Source organism: Cariama cristata, unplaced genomic scaffold, assembly GCF_000690535.1.
Source record: "Cariama cristata isolate BGI_N322 unplaced genomic scaffold, ASM69053v1 scaffold12436, whole genome shotgun sequence".
Lineage (NCBI taxonomy): Eukaryota > Metazoa > Chordata > Aves > Cariamiformes > Cariamidae > Cariama > Cariama cristata.
In genome coordinates this window covers 16,072-32,615 of record NW_009623880.1, presented here as the reverse complement: position 1 = coordinate 32,615, position 16,544 = coordinate 16,072, and the positions used below count along the sequence as shown (strand labels likewise).

At 48.5% G+C, this 16,544-nt stretch overlaps 1 protein-coding gene across 1 annotated transcript in view; it reads right to left on the bottom strand.

Moving 5' to 3' along the window:
• Nucleotides 1-3,817: 3,817 nt before the first annotated feature.
• LOC104163822 (pseudouridine-metabolizing bifunctional protein C1861.05-like) overlaps nt 3,818-16,544 on the bottom strand; it is a 22,641-nt gene continuing 9,914 nt past the window's right edge. Inside the window, exons 11-18 of the mRNA XM_009702939.1 lie at nt 13,810-13,876; nt 12,555-12,649; nt 10,853-10,981; nt 9,247-9,361; nt 8,296-8,433; nt 7,446-7,612; nt 6,899-6,987; nt 3,818-4,013 (exon numbers count right to left, since the gene is read on the bottom strand). Coding sequence (XP_009701241.1) covers nt 3,818-4,013; nt 6,899-6,987; nt 7,446-7,612; nt 8,296-8,433; nt 9,247-9,361; nt 10,853-10,981; nt 12,555-12,649; nt 13,810-13,876 — 996 coding nt within the window. The remainder of the gene's footprint in view (nt 4,014-6,898; nt 6,988-7,445; nt 7,613-8,295; nt 8,434-9,246; nt 9,362-10,852; nt 10,982-12,554; nt 12,650-13,809; nt 13,877-16,544) is intronic.

Here is a 16,544-nt window from a genome sequence, read left to right as displayed (position 1 = left end):
GGGGGTCCTGCTCGTCACTGCCCAGCAGGGCCTTGGCCATGTCTTTGCTGGGGGACCTGGAGACAGGGGGGGGCTCTCCCATCACCTCCCATGCGTAGGCCGAGGGGTGGCTCCCCTCTGAGCCCTGCCCACGCAGGTTGTCCCCTCCATCTCCAGGTGGCCAAGGGTCTTCTCCAGGGCCCCCAGCTCCTGGCTGCCTCTCTGGGGCGCTGGCCTGGACCCCCAGTGCCTCAGATGGTGCCGGGGCTGAGCAAAGCAGCACCAGGAGGAGCGCAGCAACCATCAGTGCATGGACCTTCATCCTCAGAGCCTGGCTTCGCTCACGGTCCTCCTGCCCGGACAAGGCTGTTGGAGGCAGGTGGAAGCTGCCTCTCCTCCCTGACGCTGGATCCAGCTGAAGTCATTTTTATAGTGCAGGGACGTACCCCGGGGGCACAGCCCTTTTCCCCCGCCCCTGCCGTGTCCCACCTCCCCGCTTGCGAGCAAACCCAACTGCTTGTGTGGGCCCACATCCCCCTCCCTTATGCTCCCAAACACCCCAGCACCCTCCCACCACGGCCACCCCATCCCCGCTCAGTGACGGGTACACGCGTGCCTGTGCACGGGTGCGTTGTGTCTTCCACTTCTGAGCACAGTCTTTTGGCTAATCCACGCTTGTAAAGTGGGGCACTGCTGGTAAATGTTTGTGCATCGGAGAGGGAGAGGGGATGTACAAGATCAAATGAGTCCCTTCAGCCTGTGAAAAGGCAACTGTTGTATTTTCCCTTTGGTTGCCTAAGGAGGTAGCTCTGATGTGATACAGCTTTGTCAGTTCTCCAGCCCACCCCTTGTGCCTTCTCAGCTCTTCGCCTGGTTTTAGCCAAATCTGATGGAAAGGCAGCAAGCTCAGAGGTAAGGAATTGCTGTGAGCCTGGTGAAAGTCGTCTGGCTAGAGGAAAGACCTCCAATTAATGCCTCCATCCATTGCAGTGGGAGCTCACGAACAGCAGAGCCCACCTGGGAGAATTGTGTTAGAGCTGCCCTGACCAAGCTTTGGTCGGCTTTTGTGCTGTGTCGGACACCAGTTATCTGCTCCTCAGGCAAGGGTCCTTGCTGTATGAAATGGAGGATGAGTCTGTACTTCAGGCTTACTATGAAACAGGTTCAAAAACCAGCCAGCACCAAGACCCAGCTCCACTGGAAATTAGCTTTAATGAGTTTCAGCATTCACCGAACTGTTGGTGCCTGCAGTTGCATCCTGTGCCCATCATGTGCTGGGAGAGAGGAGGTGACTTTTCCTCATTGCTTCTACGGGAGATGCCTTTGCTCCCTAATAGTTGTCTGTATTTGTTATCTCTCTTAGATGGAGAAGGGATGGCGCCCTCCACCACACCACGACCTCCCCGTCAGCACCCTCTTGACTGAAAGTCTGTAGTCACAGTCCTGAGCACCGGGACTATTCCCTTCCCCTCAGCCCCACTTACTAGTGGGGAGGGTCACTCCCACAGTCTTTTTCCACTGAGTCCTGTCTCCTCATCCCCCAAAGGGCAATGTTTGCAGATGCATGGGGCTGGGGAAGATGCTTTTCATTCAAGATTGTGAAGGGCTGACAATGCTGGCTTTAGTCACAGCATTTGGGTAGGATGCAGTTCTGGTTTCTAGCCAGTGGCTAGCTCCGAATTAAAGTGCTGGGCAGGACGGGCAGCAGTCACAGCAGTGCAGCCTCCACCAGCTCCGGCTGCTCCAAGGCCAGATTTCCAGTGTGAAATGTGTCTGTGGTCCGGCCTGCTGCGCTGCATCCTCCTGCGGGGAGGAAGGACTCTGGAGGGTTTCCAGCCCACCCTCCCTGGTTGTGAGCAAAAGGAAGGCAAGGAGTCCGTGCACGAGACCAGAGAGCTGATTCCTACACGTCTGCTGCTATTATTTTCTGTATAGGCAGCAAAGGTGTACTAGCAAAACACCGGTATTTTCATGCATGGCTGTTGTGATGATTAATTTGGATGCCGCAGGGGGTGTAAGGCTGCGAGGGAAAGGGAGGCTGTTTTTCAGACACTGTACCTGAAGCCTCTGCTGGACCCTCTCTGTCCTGCTCTCCCCCAGACATTTTGGCATTTGTAATTGTGCAGTGGGCGTTCCCCTGTGGACCAGGGATGAGTTCACGTGGGCACTGGCCTTCTTACCTCTGATGTGGGACTGGCTCAGCAGCCTTGCGCCAGCAAGCATCCCTGTGAGACCCACACAGGTCTCCTGCCACTCACCCACTGCCATCCCTGTTAATCCCATCAGCTACTGGTGGTCCTGCGTAACACCAAATAAACACAGACAGAGCTGATGTCTTCCCACCCTCAAGTTTAGTTGCTCAGGGGCTGGAAGATGCCTAGAAGAGGTATCTCTGGGAGATAAGTTACACAACAGAAGAATGAGAAGCTGATTTCCATAGCCAAACTGGCTACATTAGCTAATTTTCAAAAGGCTATGGACTAGACTTAATTGGTATAAAATTGATCTAAGTGTAGATGTCCTTGCCAATAAAGATGCTGAAGGGGTTAAAGGCAGAGGGATAACGGTGCAGCTCTAGCCTGGACAGGGTCAAGGAAGCTCTGCTCTCTTCCCGTCTTTGCTATGGACTCACTGTGAACTTGGCAGAGGCAATGAGCTACGCAGCTTGTGCGTCCACCTGTAAACAAGGGCTGTGCTTCTCCTCCTCCCTGGAAACAATATCCTTAGCCTGAGCTTCTGCAATGGTACCAGGAGATTTCTTGTTCTGGCGGGAAGGGAAGGCGTGACTGAACGTTTTGGTCCCAGCACGGAGGGTTGGATGGTAGGAGGGCATGCCTGCCAGTGCTCCTCTCCAGCCAGCCACGTGCGGCAAGTTTTCTCTGTCAAGAACCCAGGGGTTTGCCAAGCGGTCAGTAATGGCAGCGTGACAAGAGGGGCTTGCTCTCTTTTGCTCCAGACTTGACACTCTGGGCTGAGGAGGAAGGAAGCCCCCAGTTCAGAGGAAGGCATGTGGAACAAGGGGCAGTCATCTTATAAAGGCCACCAGCAGGCCCCTGGTTACCCTGCTTTGATTAGTCTTGCCTGCTTTCTCCAGGGGCATTGGACCTAAGCACGAAAGAGCAGTGTTTGCTGGCTGGCTTGGGAAGACTGATGAGGTTGTTCTACAGTGTTCTGTGCCTGCCAGCTGTACCTTGCCACAGGTTGTGGTCCATGGGACGTCTTGGATAGAGACCAGGAGTAAGCAGCAAGAGAGGGTGTTGCTGCTGGGCCCACCTGAAGAGAAATGGTCCTGAAGATCTAGGATTCAATGACAGAGGAGCTACCAAGCTAATGGACAACAGTGACACAAGGTGGAGGAAGGGAAAATTCCCTCAATAGAAAATGTAGAAGGACTGGAGGTTCAGGGAAGCAGGAGGTCTGAAAAAAACAGAAAACAGTTTTTCTTCACAAAGAAGTTCCCTGGATTGGAGTCTCCTTCCCTGAGGGTTTACTCAAGACCAAAACAATTGAGTGTTCCCATTAGACAGGGGGATGAGATACACCATCAACAGGCAGTAGACAGAAGAACCAAGCTGTGGTCGCTGTAACCCACCAAAAAAAAAAAAAAAAAAAAGAGAGGAAACACCAGCAGACAAACATAAATGTGAACAGTGCAATACAAGTTGTCACCAAATGCATCCCACTGACACTTCACCTCCCGAAAGGCAGCATGCACCGAAAGTCTAAGTCCTCTGGTCAGCAGCCAGATTTTGAGCTCAAAGCTCAAAACACGGCCCGGTTCCTGGCAACAGCAATGCTGGGAGTGCAAGGAGGTGCTGGACGAGAAAGCCATGGTGCTCTAGTCCATCTTCCACACCCGCACCTCTGGCCAGCTCCTGTTCTTGACTTGCTCCTGGCTGACACTGGAAGTGCTGATTTCTGGGGAAATGGGCTCATAGGAACGGAGAGACAAGCTTGCAGCAAGCAGACCCATCCGGACACAGGTATCTGTGTCATGTTTAGCAAGCATCCCAGCAAGGATTCCTGCCATTAAGCTGTAGAGAGAAAGAAAGGCAGATTTGAACACCAGGGCAACAGCTTTGATCTCAGGAACATGGACGTTCGTTTGCAAGAGCATTCATTTGGACCCAAACCAACACTTACAGAAGCAGAATATGTCACACAGGAAGGGTGAGGTTATAAGGAAAAGGTTTTGCTTTTTTATATTTATTTTTAAATTTGGAGCACAAATAGTGCTATTTATTTGCATTTTATTTGTTTCTCATCTGAGAAGTTGAGGTACTTTCCCATTCCACCACATTTTCTATTCTCCCCAGTTTCCCAGGTGAGGCAGAAGAAAGGAGTCTAAGAAAGGAAGAATCTATTTCTCCCTTGCTCTCTAATTATTTTGTCACTTCTCTGCTCCTTGTCGATGCCTCATTACATTCCCTCCTGTCCTCAAAGGGGTGGATGGGAAGAGAGGTGAAGTTTCCATACGGGCAACAGACACAGCTGGAGAAAGAAATCCAAAGGTGAAAGGAGATTGTAGATTCAGATTTTTGTAAACTTTTGCTGTGGTTTTCCATTTGAGATTTCCCAGTAAAAATTATGTGAGTGCTCGGAACAACAGTGGTCACCCACAAAGCCTCACAAGGCACCAAGGAGGCCATCAGGAGAAGGGATGACTTTGCCATCTGCCTGGCTTGCAGGGGAAGGCTCTGTTGAGACGTGGATACGTTCAGGGGAGTGTTTGTGATCGACTGGGAACAGCTACTGTTTAGTCATAGCTGAATAGAGTAATGATGCTCAGAAGCTAGGAAAGGACAAAGGAGAAGTGAAAGAGAAGGGAGAAGATAATGACATCTGAGAGGAAGAAGCATGGACAGGAAAATGTGACGGCATGGAGGATTAATGAGCAAATCTATGGGGAAGGGAAAAAGATCACGGGGGGTTTTTTTGCGCTCTAATTACCTCAACATCTTTTTAGCCATAACAAAGGCACAGAAGATTATGATTTCCATAAACCATCCAATCTCTCAACAGCTCCTGAAGTTCAGAGTAAATATTTGGGGGAGCATCCCCTAGCAATGCCGTGTGCAGGCATGCGGTGTTATGTTGTCACGACAGCCAGGTGCAAGGAGTAAACAGCCGCTGCTCCCTGCACACACGCACGGCCCTTGGGCAGCATCTCGGGAGCTGCAGGAGAGCTGCAGGGCTGAAGCAAGACGTGAGGTGCCCTGGTTCACTCTTCCTGGGTGCGCAGTGTCCCCTGACCAGAGCTTCAAAAGCACTAGGGTTCACGGGGGTGAGCCGTGGATGTGTTACAGCCCTGGGTTGTACCCTGCGGCGTAGTCCCTTGAAAGTGCCATCAGGCTGGGCTTGGGCAACTTCACCAGTTTATGTGCTGGGGGGCTGGCATGTACGTCAATGTAGTGTCCCAGCATTTCCAGCCTGTTTTGGCACTCTTACTCTGTAGAACAGGGATTTCTGCAGCTCAGCGGAGCAGCTGGGGTTACCAGGAAGGAAAACACTGGATGAACGAGAAAACTATGAAGATTCCCACATGGACCTGGCGACTCTGGGGAATGGGATATCCAGACCAATATTATTTCAGGAAAAGCTGCTAGCTTTCAGATAGATTTGGAAGGAAAAACCAACTTCAAGTACACCTGTGTAACTCAGTGGAAATGTTTGGCAGTGGCACACTTGATTTCACCTTTGGTCTTCCCTTAAATTAAGCTTTTAAAAAGGGAAAGGTAACCCTAAAGATGATGTTTAGTTTACATTAGCCTCCAGAAAAAAATTGTCCTGCGGTAAGAGGTAGCTGTGTACCGAGCAGATGGTGCAGAGAGGATGCTGTGTCCCTGGACAGGCTGGCAGAGGTTGGGCACATCTTCTAGAAGCAGTGAGCAAAGCTGAGCTTTCCTTAGGACAGGCTGACCCCACAAGGTTCCTCCCAGCCCCCATTCCTCTGCGCTTACACTTACTGCTCCGAACAACACTTTGGTCTTTTTTGGAGAAGACCAGCTTGCAGTTGCAGTCAACTCATCTCAGAGGTGACTGGGGACAAAAGGAGTGTGTCCTGGTGTTAACTGGGTTAACTAGCTCGGCAAGAAGTTATTGGTTGATCCTAACTCAAATATTGAAGAGGCTGTAAGTTTTAAAAAAAAAAAGACTTTTCATTCTGCCCACTCATAAAAGAAAAAAGAAGTGTTACTATGTTGAGCTATTGGTAGGTAAGAGTAGAAAAATAAAAGGAAATATCTGTCACATACACAGGTCTAGCCCAAAGCAATGAAAGAATAGAATCAATTATTGTAGTGTAAGAAGCAAGAAGAAAAAAAATCTGACTACTGTGTATAGTTAACAAGGATGATAATAAAATATTACTCTGACAGACTGAGAATTGATCAGTGAGGCTAGGAATAACACCTGCCATTTCCTACTGCTATGTACAGCGTTGTGTGAGCAGCTAGCGAATTATACAGCAGTCTCTTTTGAAGCATGAGCTATTGCCAGAGGCAAACGCAGAACCTGATGAAATGCTTTTATAGGGTGATTTTAGCTACTGAGTGGCAGTCCGACTTCCATTGGAGAAGTGTGGAAGTAAAGTAGTTAGTAAGACAGCTTTGATGTAAGGTGGTTTACTTTGCTTTTAGCAGCTCAGCCCGGACTAATTTGAAACTAATAGATTGCCATGAAAGGCTTGGATCTTAAAGAAAAGCAAAACTAATAATGGCAAGACTGGCTTCCAAGATGCTTAGGGGGACATTTTTAGCAAGCTTTGCAAGGATTCACAGTAACCGGTCCTGTTCTTGTGTCCTTAGTGTCCGTTCCTCAAGCAGCAGAATGTCGTTTGCCTTTGCAGCAGAATTTCAAAGCAAGCCGATTATGGCCCTTCCACATTTAGCTGGAGAAGACAAAGTAGTGAGCAATATACCTGTCTCCGGCTCCTGAGACGTTGACTATCTCCTCCCTGCTGGTGTGGATGGCGGGGTAGTGGGTGGCACAGAGGCTGGCAGCAGCAATCTGGGGGGGAGAGGCGGGAAGTCAGTGGGAATTGCTCAAGCTGGTAAGGCCTGATGTGGCTGATCCCATCCAGACCAGCACCAATGCCAAAAAAAGAAAAGGGAAAAAAAAAAAAAAAAACAAACCAAAACCCAGGCAATAATATTTTTTCACACTTTGAAAGAGATCCGTGATTTAAATGAAACTTCCCGAAAAATGAAGCTTGCACTCATGAATATTCACGTAAGCACATTTAAAACTAGCTGACTCTAAACACTGCTGCTAGGAGCCAGCAGTGTATGGACAGACAACTTGAGTTTCTTTCAGAGCTGTGTATCCCACCCCCCAAACACATACATTTGCCAGCAGTGATGCCATGTTTCCCAGGACTGCTGCCATGCCACCAGAAACAGAAACAGTGCTATATGCGCCAAGAAAGAAGCACCTGAGAGCTCAGAGTTAGTTTTCCGTACCCTTACCTGTCCGTGAGCTCCTGGACAAAGCGAGATGCTCCCTCCCAGGCTCCTGCCACACAGGAGGACGCCATGAGCGCCAAGGGTGACCACCACACAGCGCAGGTGGGCCAGCAAAGGGCAGGCCAAGGCCACTGCAGTCTGGATAACATCCTCCAACCTGGATGGCAGCTCTTCAGAGAGCGGGGAGGAAAAACTGTGGTGTAACTGTAAAAGGACCTCAACTGGCCTTTTTATGGGCTGGCAGCCTATTTATGAGCTCCACTACTACTATTTATGAGCACTTCTGAAATGTGGTTGGTATAATTTTTTTTCTTTAAATCATGGGACACATGGAATTCTCCAATGTTAGACTTCCATATTATACCTCTATCCTATGCTGAGGAAACCACCCCTCATGGGACTAAACATTTGTCTGTAGAGATTAAAAAAACTGTCCTGAAGCATGACTTCCTTGTCTTAATGCTGTTGGATTTCCACCTGCATGTGGTGGGGTATTTCATTTCTGCCAAGGGTGGAACCATTGGGACAGGTGCCCTCAGAGCATCATGCTCCAGAGACATGTTTACAAACCAGAGATTTTTCCTGTTTAGCTGATGAAGTGAGGCAAGTGGGATCTCTGGTTTTGGACAAGGAGCCATCCCAGGCCTACTGTGCTCTCTCATAGATCACCAGTCCAGCCTGGGCTGTACAACCCACGCAGAGATGGCTGTAAGGTGGAAGACACCAAGGGTGCTTATGATTCCCCACTATGTTATAACCCAATTTGCTTGAAACGGGGGCTGGAGCAGAAAATGCTCTGCTCCATGATCTAAGTTATCTAAAAGTGTGAGTGACCCTTCTGAGTATTTAATACCTGCTGGCAGAGGGTTCCCGAGGGTCCGATTTATTGCTCTTAGCTCTTGGAGGTTGGGGGAAATGTATGTAAGCGCTTTCCAGCTGTCTGAGAGGAACGGCTTAGAGGCCTTGTTCTCATCTGTTGGCTCATAGCACACTTCAAAACAACATTGCAATTGGTTAGTTAATTAGTTAGTGGTTCATCACGTCAGAGCAGGATGCAGTGTAAAAGCCTTAGCGTGATCTGCACAACTGGGGTTATACGTGTGATCTATTAGAAATTTAAATATTATTTCCCCCATGCTTGGGACAAGGTCTCCCAAGGTTTCCTTTCCAGCGCTCAGCACTGAGACCGTCGCTTCTGGCTCTGGAGTGATAAAATCAGACTTCAGTTTTGTTACTCCTCTTAGCTGGTTTTCGAGCCTCTGCCAGTTTTTAAGAACATTGTGTCCTTCTTCAGAATTTGCTTTTAAAAATGAAGGCATAACGCCAAAGGTTTAGGAAGCCTTCTGAAGGGTCCCCAGCATACCAGGGGAGAGGGGGTATGTATTTTATGGGAAGTGGGAGAGAAATCCTCTCAAAAGATGCTTTAGCACTTACTCCGAGAAGCAAACTATACTGCTGCTCAAACTGGCAGAAGCACACACATTTGCGCTTGCCTTGAGATTAAAGGCAAAGAGAACAGCTTTCCCTGGCTTTCTGGCAGTGCCCAAGGGCTACAGCACCTACACTATGGGAAATGTGATTTAGCTGCAGAATGAGAAAAACTCAGAGAAAGCAGAAACATTTCATCCATTTGAAATAGAGCAGCAGAGCACAGAAAGGAGTGCTGAATACCACAGCATGTCAGACAATCACTGGGTCTCATCTCCAGCAAGCGGCCGTGGGAAGCACTCAGGGTGTGTGGAGTGTCTTGGCACACACACGCTGTTAGGAGCTACAGGGCCAGGGCTGGGCAAGTTCTCCTTACCTGCCAGCTGATGCTCTCTAGCTAGTTGGCAGACGTACTGAATAGTGGAAAGAGGTACATTTCCATCGATGCAAACTAGTGGGGCCTGGCACAGGTTCTCCTTGAACTGGGATACCTGGTGAAAAGCCAGGACACAGAGTAGAGACAGGTTGAGTCATTGCAGAGGGACAAAATGATTGCTAGTCAGACTCGGGATGTAGGATTTTCACTCATATTGCAGCCCTTAGTGCAGGCATGAACCTAGAAGACTGATTCCCTAAGGAAAATGGATTTTTCCATTTGCCTCATCTCCCCCTCTTCTTCTCCTTCCCCTGCTCCCTGCCACCAAGAGCTGGACTCAACTGGCAGGGCCCCTCCAGCAGAGAAAGACAGTTGCTGGTCCTCACTAGACCACTTTGGTACCCATGGCACAGTCAGAGACTTACAGGGAAAGGGAATGCTGCTATTTAATGCCACTGTAGGATTCCCTGTGCTGTGCCTGGCTTGACTATGCCTTTGCTTGCTCTGCATGTCATTTAGAGGTCCTCTGTGCACAGTATCTCCTAAGACAGGTTGTTCATCAGAGTGTTTTATTCCCAGGTCCTACTGAACCACGTATGGATGAGAGACAGTGAAGCAGCAGAGTGGGGAGCTGCCATTCCCTCCTTTGGCTCTCTGAGGCTGCGTGACCACTGCCTGAACACCAGGCCATTGCTGCAGGCGCTCGTGCAGCATCCCTCCCATATCTCTGCTAATCCTGGCAGAAAGAAGGGCTGCCAGAATGTACTTTGCAGCAGAAGACTGGTTCAGAGTTTCCACTGGCCACAGCTGTTTCATAAAGCTCAGGAGAATTCATCTGTCATGCAATGGCTTTCTGTGCCAAGACTTGGGAGAGGCAGGGTGGGGATGGAAGTGGAAGCAATGACCATATTTTTCCCTAGGAAGTCTCCACCTCATGGGGATGCCACTGCTAAGTAAATTGCATTTAACTTCCATGTCGCTGTTAGTCATGAAGCACAGGCTTTTGTTCTGTCAATAAAAGAACAAGTAGGGAAGAAGGGTGGGGTGACGGGGCTTTCACTGAATCAGTCCTTAATCACTGCTTCCATTAGCCCTGACGTTTTGAAGGTTTGGATGTGCTGAGCAGCAGTGCTTGTTGATACAACTCAACATGTAGAAACAACAGGGATGGTGGGGAGGGGATGGAACAGGAAAACTCGCTTTAACCCGTGTTCTGTCCATTTTTTTTTTGTTTTCCCCTAAAGGGAGAAATACCATTTCTGTGGGTGGACTGGATTTATTGCTGGCCTTAAGGTAACAAAAATTACAGGTTAGCTGGGACTAGTTAATGAAGAAGACTCTGGCCTAAATGTCATGGATGATAGTAGTGGTAATACTGTATAAAGCAGAAACAGACAGAAGCTCCATCTGCGTCAGCAGCAACCGAGGGCTCTGGGAGCTTGCCACGCTGCTATCTCGGTGGCCAATGTCTGGGGTTAACTTTAGGATTTCATATGTTCCCTCTGCACACTCACTCCCTTCTGGTACAGCTCCACCAGTTGCCTTCTGTCACACGTCCACGTTCCTTCTCATAAGAAAAAGCTTACAAATCAGATGGTAGGCGTACGTATTGCTCTGTTATCTGGTGGTGGATGTCCATATCTCCCACGCTGACGCTGAGCTCCCCAGCACCAGTGATCACAGCACAGTAAGTGGCTGTGCTCTTCCCCTCCAGCTGAAGGACGGCACTCATGTCCTAAAACAGGGAGGACATTTATACATGGGGCATGTTTCGCTTCCCTGCCACACTTGGCTCATTCCTTCTCTGTGCCCACTTGACCGGTAGCCCAGCTTGCTGTTCTCCCTTCAACCTCCCTTCTCCCTTGAGATAAGCAACATTTCAGAGATATCTCAGTCTAAACAGTGCTGGCAGATGGCTGGTTTTTAATATTTGCAATGCAGCAAATGCCACAGGTTAAATAAATCATTTCGTAAATGAGAGTGACAGGTCTCTGCCGTGCAGTTCCATAGGCTGCATCTCTGTCGTAACGCAGGAGTGGTCTGCAGACCTGCCTGCTCCAGTCGTCTGTTCCCATAGCCTGTGTGACACTCCAACGGCCTGCCGACACGCTGGCATGTCTTGGTGGCATGCTCCAGCTAGCAGGTATGTTAGCCACCTCGCCGACTGCACAGCCTGATTTTGAGGGCAGCCTGGGAGCTTTACAGCAGTGTCACAGACATGGCTATGAGGTGTCCTTCCTCTGTGGGTCTTGTGAACGATCTGCTTAGAGAACTCAGGGCGTTTCTTGGAATATACACGCAGATGGAGAAATGCATCTGCCCCAGTAGCTCAATGGGAAGTTGGAGATTTTAAGGAAAGGGTCCTCTCCAACACTGGTGGTAATGTGTTTTGTAACAGGCAAGGATTGCTTGGCAGCTGGCCAGCAAGTCCATCTTCCCTTTGGAGACAGCTCACTTTGATGGCACACACTGTGCTGTGCTGGGTAGAGGAGGGATTATAGACCTGCCGCTACGAAGCCTTTATAAACCAAAAAAGAGTTCATGTTCTCACTGCTTCATTTACTGAGTTGCAGAGATAGCCAGAACTAAGGCCCCATGTGCTCTACTTGGATCCCAGAGCCCTGAGGGCACTCATAGGCGTTAATGGCCCTGACCAGCCCCACCTGGGGGCTCCACCCACCCCCTGGGCTTGTCTTCAGCCCTGCCTCTGTGCCACTGAGGTGCCTGATGCCCTGGGTTGGGGTTGCCCTCCTCTGCTCCCTCCTGATGTTCTGCCTTGAGCTCCTGCTGCTTCTGGCTCCCTGACCTGGGTGGATGAGCTGCAGCTCGGGTCAGGTATTCCTCTGGTGCACGCAGCTACATGGATGGCCCTGCTCTTCTGAACTTGGGAGGTTCCCAGCCTGGGCTCCCAGTTCCACGTTTTCTCTGTCTTATGCTTTTTCCAAACCAGGCTGATTTTGGTATTGCTTTCTCTGTCCTCAGGGTTTACATATTTCTGGCAGTGCTTAGGCCTTACTAGAATTTTTTGTGGTTCCTCCTGATTTACCTCTCTTTCTCCTTCAAGCACCGCTCCCTGGAGCTGAATTCAGGCCCTGTGGTTCAGACTCCAAATGGTACATATATCTGGCCTGTGTTTTGGGGGGTGGCTCCTTGCCTTCTAATTGTCTGTAACTAAAGGAGTATTGAATGGTTCCTACTCTTAGCCTGATGGAAGGTGGCTCTTGTGTCTGCCAGGGTTGAGAACACTTCTCCCACTATGTAACATCATCACTTCCATATTTCTGAGGTGCCACTACGATGCAACATACCATGTGGTGACAGTACTGCAGGATGGACTCTGAATGTTCATCCTTCCCCATGGCTGATAAAAAGAGAGGAGTCCGTCCAAGACGGCTTAAGCAGTCTAAAAAGCAAATGGAAACAAAAAAATATTAATAAATCCATCAGAGTACTGTGAACACAGTGACAGCCTGTGCAGGATGAGTGTCTGTAGGAAGGCCCTCTCCTGCAAAACTTAATGCCCATCAATCCTTGTCTAGAAGGATGTTCAAGACGAAACTCAGCCACAGCTTCTGGAAAGGACTGGCTGGGGTTGAGTGGGGCGATCTATATCTGCCTGCTGCACCGGCACTCTGAATTCTCTGGATTTTTTGGAACAGCTGGGACAGGAGGAAAAGAGAAGAAGAGGGAAGAAACTTCTGCACCTCCCTGGCATCATCTCCTTTACCATCACAGGCATGTGGGCTTTCCCACATTGCTTCTGTGCATGGCCTTCCCACACCGCTGTCCCCACCATGCTATTTTACTAGAGCCACTGAATCTGAATGGATTCATGGGAAACTCTTCCTCCTCTCCCTTCAAGTTACCACAAATTATACCTCAGCGGGTGGCATGGGTGGTGTGTTTTTTTTTTTTTCCCCCCTCAAGCTTCTCCATTTGTGATCTGAAGTGATGGCAGATTTGTGTTAGGAAGACTTGCAAAAGGTCAAAAAGCTGGAAAAATCCTAAAATCATTTTGCAATCTGCCCCTGCTAATTTCAGTAGCCCAACACTGGTCTGCTGCTGCTTGTGGTGGAGCACCAGGTACAGTGTGATCCTTTCCCGTTGCCAAGAACTGTAGCCTTTTCTCTTCTACAGTAGTTCCTGTGCCCCAGTTTCTCTTGTCCATAGTGCATGGATAACCATCTTTGAATAAGCTTATTCCTTTCAAATTCTTGCTCAAAACATACTCCTATTGCAACTATAACATGGCATTAATTCAATGCTGAAGGCCAGGCTGTTCAGTAGCCATTGGAGATCACTGGTGCTTCTTTAACTTTGGTTTGGGGTCACTGTGCTATGTGCTAGTTAACTTCATATTTGTGGACCTTTCTTTTCCTGATCCCAACTCCTTCCCCTCTTATTTCTTGGAATGGCTCTGCCTTTTCCAGGCAGTCTGCCCACTGGTATGTTGCCTAACATGTCCCAGATCTTAGCAGCATCCAAGAGCTCCTGCTGTTGAAGAAATACCGAAGGACAAATCACAGCTGGCAGCACCCACGGGCAAACCCAAGCACTATGCACCTGCCAAGTTTCTTCCAACGCCGCCGAAGGTTCGTGTCAGTCTTCCAGCGTTTGTTTGCCCACCACCCTGGAAGAATAAATTGTTAATTGGCAAAACCGGGAGGGCTGGTTGGCATAGATGCTATGTCTCTATTAACATGTGAAGTGAAGCTGATGTTGCTGAAACATAGGTCAGCAATTAGAGGGAGCAGAAGGCATCTAGCTACCAGGCTGAGGGCAACACAAACTTCTACAGACTTCAACCTTGATGACAAAGGCCTGCCTCCTAGGAGGGGAGAGCTGCTTAATCTCCCCATGCATTGCCATTTTGATCTTATTTGCTAAGACCTCTTAGAACAATGCTAATGAGTGTTTCAGTCGATACGTGCAGCCCTCTGAATTTACCTGCTCACAACAGTGCTGGGACTCTAGAGCTGCTGACTCAGGCCTGATGGGCTCTGCAACTGCCTTCCAGGCCACTTAGCTCCCCTGTTAAGGAGTTTGGGTTTTTTTTTTTTAACTCATTTATTTTCTTCTTTGAAGGTAAAATGAGGTTTGTTATCTTTGCCTGTACTGCCTCTGTACTTTGCTCATGGAAGGATCTGTTTCAGTGTCTGAAGATTCTTTCACTCACCCTTCTCTTCCCAAACATCTCCCTCATCAAAAATACCCTTCTTCTCCACCTGTGTGGTTACCAACTTCTCTTTTCTCTTGCCTCTGCCTTTCACTCCTCTGCCCGTCACAAGCAGCCAAATCGTCAGAACACAGGCAATCCCTCACCCATCTCCTCCTTCTAATTCTTCTGCCAGAAGAATTACGTCAGTAAGTGCTCAGATCAATTTGCGCTTTATCTGACTATCAAATGGTTTTAAAGCTCTTGTTTCATAAAATCCTGAAACACATTTTCCATTTCTGAAGACAGCTTGCCACTGGCAGTCATAATGATTTTCACAGTTCTGGATAACCCAGAGCTTTCAAGAGTACATTGAGCATTCGGGTGGCAAGTGCTGAAGCGTGTGCATGGGCATGCACAGCAGCTCCTGGCCCAGACTCTTTCTGCCCCATGTTAGCCCAGGTGCATCGGAATATTCCTGCACATACATATTTTTCTTGCTTGTAAACACCACTATCTATCCTAAACAAGCAAATGTATTGCCAGCTCACAGTAAGAAATATTCTGCCTCCAATCTGTCGCTGTTCTTGGGTGTTCTCAAAAACCATACTGAAGCTCCCCAAGGACCCTCCTTCTTCCCCCGTGCAAAGCTGTACATCTGTCCTTTGCACACAATGCTTTCTTCTGCATCCAGCCCTATGACTGTAAGAGGCTGTTTTCCCACCTAAATATGCTCTTTTATTACCCTCTTCTGACCTCCAGGCTCATTTTCTTTGCCCTGACTCTCCGCAGTTCTGTAGTCTGTAAGACTTGGTGTTAATTCTTGACACCTTTGCTTTTCTGTCTGGCAGTTCTCCAAGCCCTGAACTGCTCAGACCACCTGAGAAGAACCACCTGTATATAAGCAACCTATGGCCTCTGTCCATCTTTCCACTACTTGTCACTCCTCGTTAACCCAAATGCCCCTCCATTACATTTGCTCATGCTCCCTGGGAATTGCCACTGGTGCTGCCAGGAATGAGGATATTTCCATCTGCAACTGTCTCCTGTTGAGCACTGCAGATTTTGATGGCATTGAGCTTCGCTATTCTAACTCTGAAGCTCACTAGTCATAATAGAGGCATCCAAGGGAAAAACAAACAAACAAAAAAACCACCACTCCAAAGTAAAAAGAAGGGATGCTTGTTTAGGCAAGTCAAACAACATGGCTTGGAACACTGGCCCCTATTTCAATATTAAAAGAGGGTACTAGCTGCCATCAGTAATGAGCACAAGCTATTTTATGCAGTTCCACTGTCTGTTTTTTCAAAACTGATGCCTGCAGTAATGTTGAAAATACTCATGAGCTCCTTTTGTTGTCTGGCATGCTGATCTTCTCTTTTAGTCCCCCACACATCCTAAAGGCAGGGTTTCAGGTTTTTTACGCCAAGCACTCACAGCAGATTTACCAGCTTCCCGCTCAGGGATCTAGCTGTGGGTGACCTCTGAAGTTGTACAACCCCACAGAGCCTAAAAGAAATGAAGATGCTAAATCTCTCTTAAAGTAGTAGGTGGTGCAGTGAGAGAGAAACTAGCAGGCTGTTTTTGAAGAAAAAGAAATTACTGGGTCTCATAGCACCTTGGCAGCTCAGGTGGTAACTCCACATCTGAGTGGTACTTGGGTATCTCTTCTATGTTGTGTTCAGGTGGGGCTGGCTGAGATGCTTTCTGGCAAGGTTTCGGAGAATTGAGAGAGTCTCTGGGACCTTCTTCCATGTCCTAAGAGGTTTGAATTCCTAATATAAAAATGAGACTCTGCTCAACTTCTGGGTATCCTGAGAGAGTAATAACCATAATGCTTCTTCCAGCACCTTTCTCTGAGCAAGATCATGCATCCTTCTCTGCAGGTCAGACAGTTACTCATAAAGCACTTTGTTTCTGGTTAGCCTTGAAAGCCGTGTGGGAATTACAACCAGGAGAGAATACTACTGCTTTCTTGCTGAGGCAACATGAGGTGTGAGTGGTACCCCAGTGCTTTGCATCAAATCCAGCATGCATAAGGGTGGGACCTGCTGAGTGCTGAACCCTTTGAAAAAAATTTGTCTTTAAAATCCAAAACAAAGCAATGCTGTTGAGAGTGCCTTTTCCTCTGTGCCTAACCACA